Source organism: Ochotona princeps, chromosome 22 (assembly GCF_030435755.1).
Source record: "Ochotona princeps isolate mOchPri1 chromosome 22, mOchPri1.hap1, whole genome shotgun sequence".
In the NCBI taxonomy this organism is placed as follows: domain Eukaryota; kingdom Metazoa; phylum Chordata; class Mammalia; order Lagomorpha; family Ochotonidae; genus Ochotona; species Ochotona princeps.
Genome location: NC_080853.1, coordinates 3,027,871 through 3,049,178, shown reverse-complemented (window position 1 = coordinate 3,049,178; position 21,308 = coordinate 3,027,871). Strand labels below are relative to the sequence as shown.

The following is a 21,308-nucleotide window of genomic DNA, read 5'->3' as shown; positions in this document are numbered from 1 at the left end:
TTCAAGTCTCAGCTGCTCTACCTTCAATCCAGCTCCCTGATAATGTCCTGGGAAAAACAGAAGGAAATGACCCAAGACACTGGGCTCTTTCACCCATGGGAGTGACCCAAAGAAAGCCATGGCACCCGAGTTTGAAAAATAAAAGTTTGTTAAATGAAAGATCTCTCTTACTCGCTCTTATCTCTGTCTCTCCTTCTCTCTCTTTCTCTCTTTCCTCTCTCTCTGTGATTCTGCCTTTCAAATAAATCAATAAATCTTTAAAAATCAAAATAAAGAAGAGAGCCAGGCATGATGGCCTACTGGCTAAATCCTCACCTTGGAAGTGCCAGGATCCCATGTGGGCACCGGTTCATGTCATGGCTGCTCCACTTCCATCCAGCACCTGGCTTATGGCCTGGGAAAGCAACAGAGGATGGCCCAACATCTTGGGACCCTTTTACCAGAGACAGGGAAGAAGTTCCTGGCTCCTGTCTTTGGATTGGCTTAGCTCTGGTTGTTGCAGCCACTTGGGGAGCGAACCAGCAGACAGAATATCTTTCTGTCTCTCCCTTTCTCTATAAATCTGACTTTCCAATAAAAATAAATAAACCTTTAAAAATTTAAAAATTAGGGGCCTGGCACGTTAGCGTAGTGGTTAAGGTCTTCGCCTTGCACACGCCGGGATCCCATATGGTCGCCGGTTCTAATCCCGGCATCCCCGTTTCCCCCTGCTTGTGACCTGGGAAAGCAGTCAAGGATCACCCAAAGGCTTGGGACCCTGCACCCGCGTGGGAGACCCGGACGAGCTCCTGGCTCCTGGCTTTGGATTGGCTTGGCTCCAGCCGTTGCAGTCGCTTGGGGAGTGAATCATCGGATGGAAGATCTTCCTCTCTGTCTCTCCTCCTCTCTGTATATCTGCATTTCCAATAAAAATAAATAAATCTTTAAAAACATTTAAAAATTAAAAAGAAATAAACAACATCAAAGTGGGGGAGATCATCCAGATCTGAATGTGGCCACCGGATGTACCCACCCCTCCATCAGCCACCTTGCCCTGTGTTGGCTAGCAGCCCTCGACTCTCTTATTCTCATGCCTTGCAACAAATCGGGCCTACGACCCACTTGGGTCCATGAGACTCCAGGAGAAGTCTTGTAGGGAACGCCCAGGAAATGCAGACACAGGCCAGAAAGGGGATCCAGCCCCTCCTCCTGTCTTCAATACGAGTCTGTGTAAGATGCAACATTTGGGGATCAGCAGCTGTCACGCACCCACGTGGTCGCGGGCACGGAGAATGTGAGCATGAGAGGGTGCAGGTGGAAGCTCTAGCTGGACAAGGCTTGCCATTACAGGAAGTGCTAGCACAGTTCTGCACTCAAGACGCTCTGGGCAGGTGCTCCGCAACACGCAGGCGCACAGCCCTGACACCAGCCAGCATTTTGTCCTCTTTACTCTGCCGAGTCTGCCCTGCCCGCTGCCTCGAGCCTGACCCCAAACAGGGGTCCTTCTGGCATACATTCTATCAAATGCCAGGCTTCTACTCAAAATCAACCCAGGGAGCTGAAAAACTTCACACACCTTGTGACGTTCACACTAAGTCTCTGAGTACATGGGCTCCACAGTCACTCCCCCGAGGCCACTCACCACCCCCATCCCTTCCCTCCCCCGAGCTCAGGTGCCCAGGAACTGGCTATGCCCAAAGCAAAGAGAGGGATTTGTCATCTCGAACCCTGTCTCCATACACCCCGAAACAAATGTGGGCTCAGCACGCTCAAGAAGGCGGGTCTTCACTTAAGGGGAGAATACAGAAGCAACACTGTGGCTTGGTGGGCCAAGCTACCACCTGCAACGCCAACATACCTTGTGAGTGCCAATTTGTGTCTCAGCTATTCTATTTCCCATCCAGCTCCCTGCTGATGTGCCTGGGAAAGCAGCAGCAGATGACCCGAGTTCTTGGGCCTCTGTCCAAGAAGCCTTTGAGACTGGGATGGCCCAAGTGTACGAGCCCCTGCACCCACGTCACAGAACATAATGAAGTTCCTGGGTCCTGGCTTTGGCCTGGTTGGCCCTGGCCACTGTAGACATTTAGAAGAGACCTCTCTCTCTCTCTCTTTCTGTAAATCTTTCAAATGCATAAATAAGTCTTAAAGAGAAAACGCAGGAACGGGGGAGAGCATCAGCTGCCTCAATCCAACAATGCCAAGAAGACAGGCCCTACCTCCACATCCAGTGTAAATGGTATCCAGAGAGACAAAAAGCAATTTTTTGTGGCAGTTTTGCAGTGAAGTTTTATCTACATGGTGTTGGTCCGCTCACAGCCAGATGTCTGAATCTGACAGGCTGCCTATGCCCGAGGCTGGCAGGGGGAACACCCAGAGCCGGTCCTGGTGCTTCAGTGTTTCCTTAAAACCCTGTGCCAATAAACACAGATCCTAATCGGAGACAGGAACGTTCTAGAATAGCAGGATCCATCACAGCACTCCAGCTTCCTGTTGTACTGCATGCCTAGCCAACACGGAGCTGCCCGTTTCAGGCTGGGGTGTCACAGCCCAGGGATGGTCACCTGACCCAAATCCCCTAAAGTCAGGGCTTGGGTCACCCGCCCCAGGCTTGGGCCACGTGCTCAGCTGTGCCCAGGCCGCAGGTGCAGCTCACAGGCACAAGAGGCCAACCACGGAGGAGCCTCAGAGTGGGCAGGTGGCAGCCTCCCAGCAGCCTGCAGGGACCACACTCGGCTCTCCTCCTGACTCCCTCCCATGGCACCTTCACAGGGGACAGGCACCAACAGAGCCCCGGATTCAACAGCTTGCCCAAGGTCATAGGGTTAACATGTGACCCAGAGCCAAAGCTCCAATAACCACCTGAGACGTTTTGGGTGAAAATTTGCAAGGGGATGGTGCTGTGGTATAGCAGGTAAAGTCTGCCTACAATGCCAACATCTCTTACGGACGCCAGTTCAAGACCCGGCTGCTCCACTTCCTATCCAGCTCCCTGCCGATAGCCTGGAAAAGCCTAAGTGCTTGGGCTCCTGCCACCTGTGTGGAAGAACAGGATGAAGCCCCTATTTTCTGGCTCGTGGCTTCAGCCTGGGCTTTGCTCTGGCCATGTCAGCCATTTGGGGAACAAACCAGCGGTACAAGAGAATCACTCCCTCTTTCTGTAACTCTGACTTTCAAATAAGTAAAATATATCTTTTAAGAAAAAGAAAATTTGGGGAAGTAGGTGCTGGAATAAAGAAAACTCGGGCACTGTCATGGCATGTGCGCCTTGTCCTCAGGGGAGTCACCTGAAAGCCCCAGAGGACCCTCTCCCCGATGCACAGTGGGGGCAGAGAGGCCCATCTGAACCACTGGACACCTGCAGGACATAGGGGCAGACATTCAGACTTTGTTCATTTCCTGTGTCTTTTTTTTTTTAAGATATATTTATTTCTATTGTAAAGGTAGATTCAGAGAGAGAAAGGGAAACAAAGAGAAAAATCTTTTGTCCACTGGTTCACTCTCCAAGTGGCCACAACAGCCAGAGCTGAGTCAATCTAAAGCCAGGAGACAGGAGCTTCTGGGTCTCCCACATGGGTGTAGGGTCCCAAGGCTCTGGGCCGTACTCTACTGCTTTCCCAGGTCACAAGCAGGGGGAGCTGGAAGGGAAATGGAGCAGCCAAGACATGAACCAGTGCCCAAATGGGATGCTGGCACTTGGACATGGAAGATTAGATCTACCACGCCAGGCCCTATTTCTTGCATCTTGCAGGTGGCATTACAGACGGCCAGGGTCACGGTACTGCATGCCTCTAGGAACGGCCAGTGACAGGCCCAGGCTTTGGCCATTCCAGGCTGGGAAATCTGGGGCCTGGATGATACAGACGCACCAATAAGTGCCGGCAAGGCTTTGTTTACAGCCTCTGGAATCTGCATTTCCTGGCTCTTCTGCGGCCCCTGAACTCTGACTCCTTTCTCTATTGATCTCCCAGTAGGAACCAGCCTGACTCACAGACTGGGCCGGCCCCAGGCTGCCAACTTCGAGGACTAGGGTCTACAGAAAGCAGGCCCCTTGTGTCAGGTTTGAAGCCACAGAGAGCCATTTTGGACATTTGGTTGTGACAGTTCAGAAGAGGGGCGGGAGCAATGGGCTGGGACCAGTGATGCCTTCAGCGATGACGCATGGGATGACCAGGGCCCTGCCCAGAAACTAACCAAAAAGGGCCCCTCCCAGGGGCAGGCAGGTGCAGTGGCTAAGCCTCTCTTGGGTTGCTAACATCCTGTATCAGAACTCCGGTTCAAGTCCCTGCTCTTCCTCCTCCATCCAACTCCCAGCATCTGGAAGGCAGCAAGGATGACCCAAGGACTTGGGTCCCTGCCATCCACATGGCAGGTCCAGAAGGAGTTCCTGGCTCCCAGCTTTCTCCCGGCTGTTGCTTCGCACTTAGAGAGGGAACTAGCAGATGGAAGATTCTCTCTTTTTCTCTGTCTCTCACTCTGCTTTCACATAAATAAATACATTATTTCTTCCTAATTAAAGGCAACACTGCAAAAGAGAGGGGCACCCCCCAGTCCCAGGGTCATACAGTCACCAGATGCCCAAAAACTCCTGGCCATCTGCCCCCTGCCTCCGTTCCCAACCTCCTGGCCTGCATATTAAAATAATTAGACACTCAGGGTTTGAGGAGGTAAAAGGCAAAGTCACAGCATTTATTGTTTCCTCCTAAAGGAAATGACCAACCAGTGCCTCCATCCCATAAACATTTACTAGCCCCGGAAGGTTCCAAGGCTCTGCTGCCATTTTTAAGGGCTACCCCTTCTCCACAGACTCCAGCTCGAGTAAGTCAGAAAAGGGAATTTGAGAAGGCAGCAAAGAACAGAGACTGCTTCTCAGAGTTCAGAGTCAAGGGCAAGGCTTCATGGCCCGCGCCAGCTCCCCTTTCCCCGTCTCTCCTGGACCAGCAGGGCTCTCCACCCATGAACCAGGGCTGCACGGATTAGGGCAAGGCTGCATGGCCCGCGCCAGCTCCCCTTTCCCCTCTCTGCCCGTCAACCAGGGCTGTGTGGAGTGGGGCACCTTGTGAGCATGGCAGAGCCAGCTGATGGGCCCTGAAGGCTTTTCAGGAGTTGGCACTGGGTCCCGACTGTGCCCTCTGCGCTCTGTCAGTGGCTGTGTCTCTGCTCTTCAGGGCACACAGGGGTGGCACCCCCAAGCTCTGCAGGTGGCATCCAAGGGGGGTTTCTGGTTTGCTGGGGGAAAGTGTAGCCACGGGACTGTACACAGAGCAAGACCCACCAGCTGTGCAGCGTGAGCACCCTGATGCCTGTCGCTGTCTCTTTTGGCTACAGAAGTCACTGTAGATCTCAAGAAAGTCGCACAGCTGCGGGCACTGCCAGGACCCCTCCCCCGGCCCGGCTGAGATGTGAGCCCACGTCTTGGTGAACACCCTGTTCTGCCCCAGTACCACTCTGTACTTCCTTCAGGTGTCCCAGCGTGAAAAGAAAGAGACTTGACAGGAACACACAGAATCGCTTTAAGGCTTCTCCCCAGGGTAGGTTTTTGGCCAAACACTGGGAATGCCTGCATCCCACGCGGGGCACTGGGTTCCAGTGCCTGCTCCTCTCCCACCCCGTTGCTGCTAATGCCCTCCCTGGAAAGCAGCAGGTGGTGGCTCCAAGAGCTGGGCTCCTGTCACTCACACAGGAGGCCTGCACTGAGTCCCCACTTTGCAGTTTTGGGCGTGGTCCAGCCCCAGTCACTGGGAACGCGCACACTTTCTCTAAATTCTCCCAAGCCCCATCTCTGGCTTTCCAGAGACTGCTGTCACCCAAAGGTACTGAGTCCTTCCTGTCATCTTTCCATAGTGTTACTAGGATACTGAGGAGCACACCACCAGTAAATGCACACCTTCTACACTAGCCTGGAGGTCACCAGATTCCAAGTGATTCCATGCATGAAACAAAACTCCGCCGTGTGGAATTTTCCACTTGGAGCATTGGAAGTGATTTTGGAGCATTTCCGGTTTCAGGTTAGGGATTCCCAATCCACATTCTGCTGCATCCTCCTGGAAAGACACCGGTCTAGGTCCCAGTCCCCCTCTCTGGGAAGCTAGACCAACATGCCACGTCTGCGGAAGATCCTGCTCTTTTCCACGTGGCATCTTGAGACGGTGCTGCTAAGACCTCAGTCTACAGCTCCTACTGGAGCTTCCCTTGCACAGGGGTGGGGTGTACCTGGGGAGCCTCACATGTGATCACTTGTGGTAGGAGACCCTTTGCCCTGGAAAATGACTTTTAAATTGTAAGTGCAGAGGAGAGATGATGAACAGCCCAAGGGAAAGGAATACACCTGCTTCTCTTCATTTTTCTCTCCAGGCCAAGATCATGGGCTCAGTTCCTGTGCCCCGCCGTGCTGGTCCAGGAGAGATGGCATTGCACTTGCAAGCTCAGTTTGCTCACCAGCGCAGTGTGCCCAGCAAGCCCAGCCATGCAAGCTTTCAATCCCTTCCTCCCGACATGGGAATAACTTGACTCCCCTTCCTCCCTGCCCACCCAGAATCAAGAAGGGCTCCATTAGTCTCCAGCCGGAGAACGAGGCTGCCGCTGATGCTCACTCCTGCTGAAAAGCAAGTTTTAAAGTCACGTTACATGTGGGGCCAGGAGGAAGTGACTGTTCTAACTGAGCTTAGGGGTAGGGTATCGCCTGGTCAGTCTGTTAGGAAGGGAACTGCCAGCCATCACAAAAGGAGACACATTCTGAAGCTTCCAGAAATACTGGTCTTCAACATGCAGGACGGCAAGCTGGAGTCACTGGGATGCACAGAAACACATGGGGCTTGTCCTGGTTCAGTGAACTTCAAAAGTGACGGTCAGCCAGAACTGACACTGGGCGGGTGGCCTGCGATGCCCACTTCCAGGCTCGACTCCACTTCAGAGTCCAGCTTCCTACTCACAGTTGCCCTAGGAGGCAGCAAGGGACAGTGCAGGTCCCCGGATCCCTGCCGCGCACCTGGGAGAACTAGATTGAATTCTGGGCTCCTGCCTTTGGCTTGGTCCAGCCTTGGCTATTGCAGGAACTTGGGGGAGGAACCAACAGATGGAACTGACTCTCCGTTTTTTCAAGTAAACATGAAAATAAATACAAGAGCTTTTCAAAAACCAGTGGTTGATAGCATAGAAATTCAAGAGCTGAGCTTTGAAATCGTAAAACTGACACGTGGGGCGGCTTCTGCAACACGGCCACTTGCTCCAGGCTGCCCGCATCTGAAGATGGCCTCGACTCATGGCACGTGATGGGTAAGCACGGCTCCGGGCTCTGTCTGAGCTGCTGCCTTCCCTCTGTGTAATAGGGCTGTGGTCTCCCACCTACTTGGGTCAGTGTAGCCATGGAGCCAACATGGGAGCGCTGTCTCTTCCAGGTTCATTCATTAACTAAGGAACTTGAAAGGCAGGGAGAGTCAAAGGCAGAGAAACAAAGAGATGCCCCCCACCCGCTGGCTCATTCCCCAAAGGCCTGCCACACACCGGAGCCAGCCACATCAAAGGCAGGGCCGGGAACTCCACCCATGCCTCCCAAGCAGATGGCAGAAACCCAAGCACTTGAACCCATCACCTGTGCTTCCCACGTGCACATTTGCACCCCGGGTCAGGAACAGGTCTTGAGCTCAAACTCAGGGACCAGGACATGGGACTTGGGTATCCAAACCAACCTCTGCCCCACTACGCCAAAAACTCGTCCCAGGAAGAGAACTGACAATCTTTTAATATCTTTCAGGCTGGCATTGTAGCTGTGACATTGTGGGGGCAAACCTCACCAACCCACCACGGGGCCGGAATTTAAAGCAAGTGAAGCTTGGATTCCAAGTTCCCGAGGTCACAGGCTCTTGGTAACTACACGGTAACTTCATTCATGCTGACTGGACTAGGAATTAACTCATTGCAACTGGGGGCCAGATCTGTAGCTTAGCAATCCCAAAGGACTAACCCACATCTTAGGAAAACATGTAAGAACATCCCATCCCATTGCCAATTTCAGTGGCAGGAAAGTTAATTAAATGCATCTTCTTTATTAATTAAAGCCTGTCAGTTAAAAACCGTTTTGCTGGATCAGCTGAGATGCAAATTATTTAATGAATACCAAAATTCCATACTGTTTTCACCTTTAATGCCTCCGACTCCAATGTCTACCTTCACCCTGGGTTGTATAAAGCATGAAATACCCTAACATCACAGTAGTCATGGATGGTGTCTCCAAGCAGGCTAGAATCGACTAGCAGGTATCTGCGAGCAAGCACCTAGGAGGACACTGCCTGGAGTCCTGCGTCCGTTTATGTACAGCACGGCCCATCCCTGAGCAGCTTGCGTGCCATGAGAGCTCTGCCAGTCACAACAGGAGCAGGTGGCCAAGCAGAGTCCCTTGCTCAAAGCCCCAGGCACAACTGGAACGTACCTGTGTGTGCGTGCACGTTCAGCTACTGGGCAGGCAAGCACTGGGCCATTGTATGCCTAGCATCAGGCTCACACTTAGATCTCTACACTTTTGTTTTTTCAAAACTAAATGAAAGCAACAGAGAGGCTGAGGTTACAAGACAGCACAGGCCCAAATCCAGTGCGTTCAAAACAGGCAGATCCCGGATTTTGGAAACAGTGCAAGTTTCTAATCACAGCCAAATTTAATTAAGCCAGACAACAAAAGATGCAAACTTGAAAGCTACACCATAGAGATAAAGAGGGAATTGAACACATGATCTCTAAGATGCAAGGGAAACTCAATACTGGCTGCCACGGATTTTTCAAACAGTTGAGAAAGAGCCGAAGGGAACTTATAGGCAGCTTTGAGGCAGAAAGCCCATTGCCGGGCGCTGACCTTGGAGACACTGCACCGTCCTGCAGCGTGTGGAGGCTGCTGAACACAGGGCTTTGTTCTGGACCCCAGCTGCAGGAGCAGTAGGAAGACTTGCACCTGTTCAACCATGGGGTGGGGGAGCGTGCCACTCTGTTAATGAATGCTTTGGGTTGTCACTCCCTGGAAAGGAAAGACAATTTGTACTTTGACCATCTTCCAGAAACAGGCAGAAAGAAATGTCTCAGCAATGCGAGTGAGCTTTTTTTTTTTTTTTTTTTTTTTTTGCCTTTTTTAAAAAATAAAAATCTAGACTCTTTTTCTTTGGGAATAATTTTTGACTTCCAGTTGCCAAAATGGTATAGATAGTTCCTGCATACCCTCCCCCTTACTCTGTTCTAGTCTTCCAGGCCACAAAACTTGTCAACAGTCTTGGATGCCAACAACTGGAGAGATTCCGCATTCCACTGCATGCCTCTTCCAGTGACTTTGTTGCATTCGTGTGAATGCCACTGACCTCAGAGGGAGCGAACTCTCACACATACCTCTGACATCTTTGAAATCACCCAGATGGCTTAACACCAGAATCTGAAAACAACATACTTAAGAACTGAAATTTCAACTGGCATCCCAAAGTGATGGTTGATCTGACCATCTCCGTAGAGAGGCAAACACCACCATGTGCAGGGACCTATAGGCGCTCAGTGGTAGGATATTGCCTGGCCAATTCTGAAACTCCAACCTGCCAGAGGTCACACAGCCCATAGGCAACCACAGCTTTAGGCTGGGTTTACAGAGGATCACTGAAGCTATGATCTCCCCTGCCAGGCCACACCCACCGCTGTCACCACCAACTTCCTTCCCACAGCAGCAGGCCCCCCCAACACACAGCTCCCCAGCCCCCCTGCTCCATAGATCACCCAGCATTAGCTGCACAGGGTCAGGAAACCCAGCCAGGCAGTCCCGCGAAGGAGTGAGGACTAGAAGCCTTCAGAGAAGGCCTCAGTTGGCAGCCACCCCCCTCCGGCCTGGGAACAAATTAACATTGGCATTCCAAACACAGGAAAGGAAGGAAATTGGAAACACAGTTGAGACTCGGCCAGCCCTTTGAAACACTGTACCATGCTACCGACAGCAATTAATGAGAAGCAGGGCTGCTCCGAGAGCCTCTGATTTGGAAATGCATTAACACACGTTCAACATGTTTGTACAGGAACTGGATTAGAAGCACCCCAGCTCCCAAACAATAAAGCAATTACCCTAAAACCAGCGCTCTCAGAACTGTCATTAATTCAATCCAATCCTCGGGGCTCAGCCTTGGCTTTGCGCACATCACACAACGCACCCAATGACAACAGCAGCACAAGAGTGCAGTGCTCTTCCGGCTTCCCAGGGAAGTGTCTCCGAGGACCTCCCCCTTGCCCAACCATTAACACCCCACTTGGGAGCGTGAGAGACCCACCGTCATGCGGGAACCGCTTCACCGGGGAAGGTTCACCACAGTGAAGTATCTGTTCCACATTAAGAAAAACCAAGTCACGCTGTTGTCAGGGATTATTTGTCAAATGCCATTTGCCACGAAACCCGGCGTTTGCTCCCCGCAGAACACACAGCTCAGACCCTGCAGCTCACGTAACAGCCGGGCTAGCCGTCCGTGGGACCCTCAGGCCTTTCTCAGCCACTTCAGAAAGTGCCAAGAAAAGCATCGGGCGCTGGGAAAGGCGGCCCTGGGCCTTGAGCTGCCCAGCATGGGCACAGAGCGGACTCTGATATCCCAAAAGGACTTGCCAGTCTCACAGTCTTAGAAGAATGCCTAAGAGAAGCAGGGCTTCCCTGTAGCTGTATAGCAGGGAAAGCTGCCACCTGCAGCACCAGCATCCCATATAGGTGCCAGTTTGAGTTTCCACTGCTCCACGTCTCATCCAGCTCCTTGCTAGTGTGCCTGGGGAAGCAGCAGAGGAGGGCCCAAGTGCTTGGGCCCCTACACCTGCATAGGAGACCCAGAAGAGGCTCCTGGCTTCCATTTGGCCCAGCTCTAGCCACTGCAGCCGTCTGGGGATTGAACCAGTGGTCGATGGAAGAATTCTCTCTCTCCTTTCAAATAAAAAATCTTAAAAGGAGAGGGAGCAAGAACAACGCCAGGCCCCACATGCCTAGCCGTCCCCGCTGTGCTTGGCCATCCGGGCCATCCGCGTCCAAGGCAGGCAAGCAGCAGGCCCTGTCCTGGTCTCCTCCCGCGGCCTCGCCCGGTGATGTCACCCCGGCCTACCCCACCCCTTCCCCATCGCATGTCGATCTGGGATCCATCAACTTGGAGCAATTCAAGTGTGTCAAGCTAAATGTGTTATCATTTTCACCCCAAATTAACAGTTTCTATGTAAATATTGGTAATTCCTCAACCCGTGGAGGCGAGAGGCAGCAAAATGGCACCAGCACGCTTGATTTAAACTAATTAAAAGCAGAGGGGCTGTGCAATTCAATATATTGATTTTACCAGGGGGACTTCCATCTCGTGGAGTGAGTGTATTCAGCTGAAGAGCTCTCCCCTGCGGCGGCAAAGGTTGGCCTTCTCATTCCTTCCCACAGGTCCCACAAATACCCACCCGCACAGTCACCCCAGGGACACTGGGGGGCAGCGTTGAGGTGATGCCCGCAGCAGCTGTTCACTGCCCCAACCAAGTTTGCCCCCAGAGCCCGTGGAAGGCAGCGTGGTCTGCAGCTGGGTGCAAAGCACTCTCTATTGAGGAATCCCCAGCTGGCTCCTCGGAATGGCAGCCTGGGGCAGGGTTAGGACATGTGCTTCCTGCAGTGGGCCAAATATGACCTTACCCAGTAGGGGCGGGGCGATATTAGGGCGATAGTGATGATCAATCAACCTCGCCAGGACTCTCCCTGGAATGAAATCACCAGTCTCCGAGCTCAGTGGCCATGTGAGATTCGCTCACATCGCAGGCACGCTGGCGGCTGGGGGACCGTCCACCAGCTGTGTTTATCTGGGCAGAGACTGCACCGGCCGGCACGCTGAGGTTCCACCGGCATTGCAGCTCCCCAGGGCTGGTTCTCAGAAACCCCTTCTCTACTCCATACATTCAAAGAGCTCCCAGCCTCGACCCTCGGAGCCCTGAAGGTGATGTTTGCCCAGGCCTTCTCCCTGCCGTGGGGGCCACACTTTGCCACCAACTGACCCAAGCTGGCAGTGAGGGGTCCACCTGTCTCGAAGCCAGAAGGGACAGACACACAAGATCAAAACAGTTCAAATTTTGGTCATGCAGATCCCGGGGGTGTGTGTGTGTGTGTGTGTAGATGGGGCAGGGTGTCTGATTTATAGAAGCAGGAAAACAAGGTTTAAAAGAAGCAATTTGGAAAGGGTTACTAAAAACACAGCTGCTGGCGGGGAGGGCGAAGGCAGGGAGGCCGCTGTGACATCTGCATTCATCTCTGGCAGCTCACCAGCCAGGGCCGCGCTGGAATGCAGAGCAGCCCCTTCCAAATTTTAACACAAGCCAGGTGACAGCTGCAGATGCCTGCCGCCTGCTCGCTCGCGAAGCACTCCCCGAAGGAAACTCCTAAACTGTAACAGAATCTCTCTCTAATACTCGACAGTGGTAGGGCCTGTTCGGAGGGGCAAAAAGCAGCGATCTTAATGCCAAACACTTGTCAACAAAAAGGACAGCCAGATGGAAGGGAGCAAAAAGCAAACTGCCCAGCCTCCGTCCCACTTCCCTGCTCCACGCACAAAAGCCACTTTTCTACTCCTATAATGATAGGTTTCCAACTTTCCCTAGCTTTCTTCTTCTTTTTTTTTAATTCAGTTTCAAAGATTAAACAAATGTGGTCCCTCCATAGCCTAGTTGCCCATTCCATACCAGCCTGTTCCTTCAGAAGATGCCAGAGAAAGGCCACAGACAGGTCCCCCCACCCAACACACACACACACATTCCCCAGAATTGTCCCAGCCCAGGGGCAATTCTGTGTGTGTCCTATCCCCCCCCAACCCTCCCCAACACACACATCCCGCAGAAGTGCCCCAGCCCAGGACTGTTTAAGATGGCCAAGCCTGTTTTGAATTCACAAATTAAGTCTGCACGGAGACTTATGAATCCAAACCAGTTCACAAATCTTGTGGGCCCAGGCTGAACCCAGTGCATCTTCCTGGAGCACTCTGCAAGGAGGTGTTCTCCTCCCAGGGGCAACCGCAGGCCCTCCTTCCCAGCACCTGGTTTTGTCGTAAATTCCCCTTCGGCCTCCCCCTCCAGTCCAGATCCCACTCAGCCTGGCAAACTGCTTGAATTCCAACAGGGAAAGACTTACAGGAACAAAAAACCTGGTTTGGCTGCAGACAGAAGGAAGAATAAACGCACCAGGCCTGCAAAAGCCTTCAGGATTCAGGCAGGGGTTCCCCACGGACGCACGTGGTCTGCAGCATGGTGGAGGCATGCAGTGGGGGGAGGGGCAATGGGGCCTGCCCCCACATCCCCCCAGTCCCCATCCATGGTCCCCAGAGTCCTCCCAGAGAGAGAATAAGTCATGGACTCAGAAGAATGAATGGTTCCTCTCCCTTAGGCGAAGTGTGTCAGAATAACTCAGCAGCAGAAAACTGTCTAGTACACATCACTGTGCTTTGCAATCCCAGGATAACAGTATCTTTCTCATCTCTCTCTCTCTCTTTTGGAGTCTGAACGCATCTGCTACACACACTCCCCCAACCCATCCCAGCCTGTCTGCCACCCGCTCCCTATGGGGAACTTCCAAGACTCCTTCACTATGGATGAGAAGGGACTGGCGGCTTAGACCCCCAAGCCATCACCTTGCAGGAATTACAGGCCAACCTTAGAAGCGTCCATAGGCAGCGTCATGCCAAAGTGCAAGTCCAGGTCTTCAGCTGCCTAATTACCTCGAGGTTAGGGACCAGGGGCGAAAGAACGCAAGATCAGGGTGTGCTCTGTGCAAAGCCACTCTGCCATCTAATTTGGAGCGATGTGGCAGAAAGCTGGACGGAGAAAGTCGGACCTTCCCACAAAGCCCAGAGCCAGCCCTGCTGATTAAGAGGCTCAAACAAGAAGGTCTTTGTCCTTTTGAGATGAGAGCAATGGATTGGAAGGTGTGTGTGTGTGTGTGTGTGTGTGTGTGTGTGTGTAGCCGAGAGGAGGGAAGTCACCCAGCTGCGGCCTTCCCAAACAGGTCTCAGCATGCTTTGCTGCCGGAGGGGAGGGGCTGGCCAGGGTTGGGTGGGGGTGGGGGGGACACCTTGGTAGTGAGCAGACTGGCTCTCCCCTGGCCCACCCCTGACCAGCCAGGCAGCAGGGTACTTTCTGCTGGGCTTTTACAGGATCCTCCACAGAAGCTGGGGATTACAAATACCTCTTGAAAGACTGGCCAGCCTCTGAAGGCAGCTGCTGGGATCTGCTGCCTTGGTGGGACTCACCACTACACAGCAGAAAGCAAGATCACAATCCACCTCCCCACCCCCACCTCCTCACCCTGCCTGGCCTCCCAGAATCGGCGGCCGGCGGTGAACCGCAGGAGGACCACGCGCTCCAACTGCACTGACCGGCTGCTATGCACATATCTGAAGGTTCCTTTCAACAAATACAAACAGGAAAAGGAAATCGTGCAGGAAAACTCAGCCCCCAGCTCCCGCCCCTGCACCGGGGAGATCTTGTTCCAAGTCCCTGCGTCTTCCTCCAGTGTCACCCCGAAGGAGGATGAGGGAGGATGAGCGAGCACCGCGGTGACCCTGGGGCTCTGCACCTTGCCCTCTGCCGCCTCCTCCGCCTCCTGGGAAACCACCCGATCAAGACGCAGGAAGCCACCTCCCTCTTAGCCCACTGCTGAGTGTAATCCAAACTTTCTCCAAGTGATTCTGGCATCTAAACCCTTCCACCCCCCTGGTTCGCAAAAGCTCGGTCCACAATTTGATCTTCGCTGTTATTAAGGACAATGGCCTCCCGGAACTCCGGGGACCTTATCTGGAGCAGGAAGCGCGGGAGGCGGACCAGCGCGTCCCAGAGCCGCCCCCCGCCGCCGCGCCCCTGGTGCCCAGCGCGGGGCTCCCGCGTCCCTCATTTCCGCGTTGACGGCGCCAGTGCGCGCTGAGTCTGCCCCGTCTCGACTCGGGGGTTTTGCAGCGAGTTACACAAATAGAATAAAAGAGGCTCAGGAAACGGCGCTATCGGGGCGTGTTATCTCGGAAACCAAATATTTGATCGTCAGCCCTCACAGCGCGCGGCCAGGGGTGAGTTTAAGTGAGTCTGGTGGATGTGCGCGCAAAGATGGTACCTCGTGCCTTTCCCCCGCCCCCCGCCTTAACCCGCTCCCTGCCGCTCCAGTAGGGAACTTGGGGGCCACGCCGCCCCCGGAGGGTGTCTGCACGGGAGATCGCCCGCCACCCAATCGCCAAAACCGGTGGTTTGCGCGCCACACGTGATAAACGCTGAAAATGGATTCTGCCCGCCCGGGACCTATCATTACATATTTAAAATAGAAAGCTCGCAATGGCAACGGCTCTTTCCCCGGCTCTAACCTTGGGAGCCTGGAGAGAGAGGGGCCTCCCGGCGGCCGGGAGAGGGGCCCGGAGGCGCCCGGAGCGCACGGCACGCCGAGGCGGGCGCGCGGCACCCGGACAGGTAGGGCTGGCCGGGGCAGATAAGGGAATGCGACATCCCGCGGTGCCAGGGCACGGCAGGGCTGCGAGGGGCCGAGGGGCGGGAAGGCGGCTTCGCGCCGAGCCGGGCCCTTTAAATTCAGGTAGCGCGGGCCGCGCCCGCCTGGGACGGCTCACATGACCGAACCCTGCGCTTTGAACTGATCTGCGGCTAGGAGGGTGACCGTACACCTAGGGGCTCCGGGCGGGTCCCTTCTGTCCCAGAACCCACACAGGCCAGCTAAGTCCGGCTCGCCTCACCTGAGGGGGCGCGCACAGCGCGGGGTCCGCCGGGGCCGGGGGCAGGGAGTTGCAAGGGACCTGGGAGACCCTGCCGTGTTACAAACGACCGCGAGTGGAAAGATGAGCGGTCTGAATCGAAGGAGCGGCCCCCTCTCCGTCCCCAAGCACCCCCTGACCGAGAGGCGCACTCCCGCGCTGCCTTCACTCACCGAGGTTGACGAAGCTCATGACCATGTCGGCGTCGGTGAGGAAGCGGCTATCTTGCAGGCTGGCCAGAGGGGGGCCCTGAGTGCTGAATACGGCCTTGTAGGGGTAGGAAAAGCCCTGGCCGTCGGGCCCGCCGCCCTCTTCCACCGCCATGGCATTGTACAGGTCCAGCATGAACATAGGCGCGGAGTTGTGCTTGCCCTGGAGGTGGGGGCGCGGGCGGTGCGGCAAGCCCAAGATGGAGAGAATCTCCCGCTGCATCTCGCGCCGCTCCTGGCTGCGGAGGCGCCGGTGGATGAAACTCGAGTGCACCTCGTTGTCCAAGCTGAAGTCGGCCAGGGCGGAGCGCAGCAGGAACAGGGGCGCCCAGAGCGCCACGAAGCTGTGCGGCGCCGCAGCTCGCAGCGAGCGCACGTGCATCGCGCCGGCTCTCCGCGCCACCCCGGGCTCGGGGCTCCGGGCTCCGGGCACCAGGGGCCGCGCCGCCCCAGGTGGCAGAGGGGGGCAGGCGGCCGTCCACACCGCTTGGTCACTTGCTGCAGACGGGGCCCGCTGCGCCCGCGCCAGACATGGCCCCTCCCCGGCCGGCTGCTCTCTGCCCTGACCCCCGCCCCCCTGTTCGGCTCTGCCCCGGGGGCGCCCTGGCCCCGCACTCGTCCGGGCGCACCGCAAGGCTGGGAAACCAGCTCCGGCGAGCTGGAGAGCAGACGAGCGAGGAGGCGGGCGCGGGTGGGAGGAGCAGTCAGCCAACCTTAGGCGTCCGGAGAGCGAGAGAGCGCCGAGGAGGCAGCGAGGCGGCGGGCGGGCGAGAAAGGGAACGCTGCTTCCTCCAGCTGCTCTCGCCGCAGGCCGCCGCGACCCACCCTCTGCAGACCCCAGGTGCGGACAACCAGGCCCCGAGTCACACCCCCAGCCCCACGCGCCCCTGGCCGCTGGAGAGGCTGCCTCGGGAGCCGCCGAACGGTGCGCGCTGGGGCCTGCGAACAGGAGGCGTAGGACCGGCTCCCGGGGCCCCTCCCGCGCCGGCCTCCCACCTGCCCTCGGCCCCGCCCTCCGCCCAGGCTGTGCCCAATGGGTTCATTCATTTTCCAAGCGCGCTGGACAAATATTTACCGAGTGGCCGCGGGGTGCCGCGGTACTGTACCGCACGAGTTGCAAAGGTGGGGGGGGACCCGGAGGCGGCCTGACGCCGTCGGGGCTCACAGTCGACATCAGCCAGAAGACAGAATTCGGGCCTCGCGGAGTGTGGGATGCGTCGGGGGAGGGGGTAGATGGAGGAAGACCTCCATCTGTTCCCTCAATACCCCCACACCTGGTCTTGCAGCCGCGCTTCTTCCCCCGACGGGAGTCAGGGCCCTAGGGAGCCTCCGTAGGTCCTTTTAGACCCCATGCAATCTTTTCTTTCATTTCTCTCACTGTGTGGAATAGCGCCCTTTTTATTGTCCCTGCTGCCCCCATAGGGACCCTACGCCCTGGGAACCCAGGCCAGCCATCTCTTGTAGCCCTTTTAGTCATGCAGTGCTGGGCTTTAAACCCAGTACCTGGCTGCCACCGGCTGTAGTCAATGTTTGCTGAATGAATACGTGAAGCCCACGTGAGCCAGGGAGCTCTTCCCAGACTCCCTCTGGGGCAGGAATGTGTCCAGCCACCTCCCGTCTTCCCCACCCCCAGTGTCTGCCTCCTGGTTCAGCCTGGGGAGGGGCAGGCCTTTGTATCCAGTCCACTTGCTGAGGTCTGTGCCTAAGCCCACCTCCTCCCCCAGCTTTCTCGTCTCCTGTGCCATTCTGGGCCCAGGCGACTCAGGACCCTCCAGCATCCTCGGCCCACAGTCAAAAAGGAGCAAAACAACAGCTCACCCCAATGGCCATGGGCTGAAAGTTCAACCTCGTCCGTCCCTTCTTGAAATGGGCAGCCAGGACTAAGCTTAGGCTCCCACAGAGCCTCTCTTGGGAGCTGAGAGTCCCTGGGAGTTACGCCTAGGCAGTCTGGGTCTGAGCACTCCCTGGCAGAGATGGAGGCCTGAGGCCCAGCAGGAGAGGGAAGGCAGGTCTGCAGCCCCGCCACTCACACATGGCTCCAGCATGCAACATGACTGGGCCTGGACGCTCCTCCACCTGCCTGCATCACTCAGGACAGTTGAGCCCTGGAAGTCACTCAGGGGGTGCTGCCTGAACTGCAGCCTATACAGCTGCACTTGGCTGGGTGCCCGCTCTCACCTTGCAGCAGGTCCTGATGCCAGGCACTGCACTGGGCAGAAGGACACAGCACGGGGCAGCCTTGTCAAGGCTGTCTCTCGGGCAGCTCAGCTGGGCTCGTGGACAGCAGTGCAGTAGTGCTTGTCCATGGCTGGGAGCGTGCAGGAATGCTGCGGGCAGCCCAGGTCCACTGGACAGTAGGCACAGGGAGAACCTTAGGATGATGTGGTGGGGAAGTGGGGACAGGGGCTTCCAAAGATACCACTGACCTGAGCCCTTGAAGGCTGAGAAGGAGCCAGACTTGCCAAGGAAGGACATCCCAGGAGAAGCAGCAGTTTGTGGATCCTGCACAAACTACCCTCCACGGGCGGAGCCACTGCCAGACCGGTGAGATGGCCGAGGCAGCATCCTTCTAAGATGAAAGAGTCAAGACACACCAGTGCTGGGCTGAGGCTTCTGCTGCTTTGAAATCCATTCTCAAATCTTTGGATTGGAAGGGGCTGCACCAGCCAGAGAGGTGGCAGGCAGGCAGGCTAGAATGACAGGTGTCCCTAGAGCTGATCTGCACATGAAAACAACAAATCCCTGGCGGTCACTCTTGTCCCCTCTTAGCCTCAGAAAGTCCTGGAGATGAGGGTCCTGGTGAGCGCCTCTTTGTGCCTCTGCTCTGGGCCTGGCTCCGGGCAGTTGCTCAACAGTCACCTGTGTTAAACAGAGGCAGTGGCCCAGGGGCCTGCTGATCAGGGGGCTGCCCGCGCTGGCTGGCGCACCGCCCAGGTCTCTTCCTTTGAGTCACCATCTTTTCTCATGCAAGACAGGAGGCAGCCAGCTCTTCCCAGGTGCTCTCACTTCCCACAATTCCCCAGGTCACCTTATCTCTGTGTGATCCCTGCTGGGGGAGGGAATGGCCTCCTTTCTCCTTCTCCTCCCCCAAAGACTGCCCCAGTGGATGCGGGGTAGAGGGGCGGGTGGTGTGACTGCAAACAAGAACTAGCTAGCTAGGAGGACATCAGGTGCTGGCTTGGGAGCTGAGGCCCCCAGTGGGGAAGGCCTTGAGATGCCTTAGGCAACAGTGTGGGCTGGGGAGCCCGCTGGCCTGGATTCAGACGCGGCTCCACCGTGGCCCCTGCGGACAGGGGACTTAACCTCCGCATCTCCGTTTCTTGATTGTGAGAACATGGAGGGGTGGGGGGGAGAAGGAGGAGTGAAAGGAAGACTCCTGGGGGTTCTGCAGGACTCAAAGGGAATCCCATCAAGGGGCTTTGCCCAGTGCTGGGCCTAGCGCAAGCCCTTGATAAAGGTTCATTCCCATCTGGATTTTAAAAGAACGTGTGTTCACAGGTCAGTGGGCCGCCTGTGAAAACAGCAACAAAGTGCTAGTCAGATGGCCTGCATTTGGCCACGCTAGGAAAGCAGAGGACTCCAAGGACAGGGAGCCGGGGTGCAGAGCATGCTGAAAGCGGGAGCCGTCTTGAGGAAGGGGTTTCCCTGGGCCCCTTCTCCTTTCCCCAGTCCCCTTCCATCCACCTCCCCCACCCCCACCAGCCCTGATTCCCCAGACCAAGGGCGCCCGGCCCTAGGCGGGCTCTGGGGCCGTAATCCGATCTGCCCGGTCTGCTCCACACCTGGGGCCCTGTGTCTAGATGAAAGGCGGCGGGAATGGTGTGGGGTGGCCCCAGCTCCTTGTCCACACCCCTTTTCTGATGGCCTCCTGGCGCTGGCCTAGGAGTTTTCGTCTCATACATCATCAGTCATACCGTGCAGAAGTGATTTTGAGCGAGTCAGCATATGTCTGCACGGCACTGAGACGCTTTCTGCTGACACTCACACTGTTCGCCTCAATCTGCAGAACTCAGGGTTGCCCGAGGAGGCGCTGCCAGCCTAGAGCCCCGAGACTCCCTAGCACAGCTGGAATCCCCGGCTGCTCCCTCGGTCCACCTGCCTGGCCGGCCCTGTGCCTCAGCAGGAACCACGGGGCCAAGAGCCTCCCGGTGCGGCCTTGACTGGCGAAGCTGCATCGGAACACCTGTGCTCCCTTCCGCTTCCCCTTCCCTCAAGAAACACCAGACACTCACACCTGCTCGTGCTGGGATTTTCTTTAAACAGCAGAGAAAGAGACAAAAACGTCTTTCATCGGTTTTAAGTAAGTGTGGCAGAGCCTTAATTCCACATGAAAAATGCACACACACACACACACACACACACACACGCAGAACAAGCTGATGCCACAAGTCTGGGGGCTGAGCAGTGCCTCGGGAGCTGCTGTGGCTGTCACTTCTCCCTTGGAGGCCAGAGTCAGCTTGGGTTCTGAGTGTGCACTCTGCCTGGTCAGCTTCCCCAGCGGTCTTCCTCTCCCCCTTCCAAGTCTCCCAGGGAGCCTCCAGGTGCTGCAGCCCATGACACCCTGCTCCCCCAGGGGCCTATTCACGTCTCAGACCACAGAGACAGAAGCTGGAGACTTAGTCAAGTCACACAGAAAATGCCTGATGAATCAGGATCCACGGTCACATCCGTTTACACAGCCAGGTGCTCAAGTGTGGGTGTACATGGCGTGGTTTGGGGGTGCCCCTTCTCCTGGTTTTGATCCCAGAGCACCCCTTGGCCAAGCTGACTGTGCACACAGATCCCTGGGACCTGGAAAGATGCTGTGGCCTGGAAGGCTGCACTCCTACCTGGGCTACAGGTACACTGCACATGGAGGAGCCAAGCTAAGAAGTTCTAAAATTAAAACAAGTAAGTCATTTGAGGCTTCAAATCAAAGCTTCAGTATCTGCCGGCTATGATTCCCGATGATCACTCTTCCCGACCACCCTGGCAAACACTGGTTGCTTTCCCCATTGCATAGATAGGAAAATTGAGGCCTGGGTACTTGCAAAAACCTTGCCAAAGCCACATCACCCACAAGTGAATGTTCAAACCAGATTCCAACACGGCGGCTGAGTGTTCCAGCATACTGGGGGAGTGTCCAGCAGAGGGCTTTCTGGTTCCCAGTGGCCCAGCAGCATCCAGCAAATGCAGAGGGCTTGGACACCTCTCCTCTCCTCCCCATGGAGCCTCTGTGATTGGTTCTGTGATGGTCACTTAATCCGATGTAAGTCAGCAAGCCTCAAGTTAGAACTTTAACTGGCTGGGCTAAGAGGGGCTCCCCTTGCAATGTGGTTACAATGTCAGGGGCTGCTGGCAATGTCTCTCCTCCCTGCAGGGCAGAGCCACAAGGGAGAGC

At 55.8% G+C, this 21,308-nt stretch overlaps 1 protein-coding gene across 1 annotated transcript in view; it reads right to left on the bottom strand.

Annotated features, from left to right (window-relative positions):
• BMP7 (bone morphogenetic protein 7) overlaps nucleotides 1-16,896 on the bottom strand; it is a 59,935-nt gene extending 43,039 nt beyond the window's left edge. Inside the window, exon 1 of the mRNA XM_004585917.2 lies at nucleotides 15,893-16,896. Coding sequence (XP_004585974.1) covers nucleotides 15,893-16,310 — 418 coding nt within the window. The 5' untranslated portion in view covers nucleotides 16,311-16,896. The remainder of the gene's footprint in view (nucleotides 1-15,892) is intronic.
• Between the last annotated feature and the right edge of the window lie 4,412 nt (nucleotides 16,897-21,308).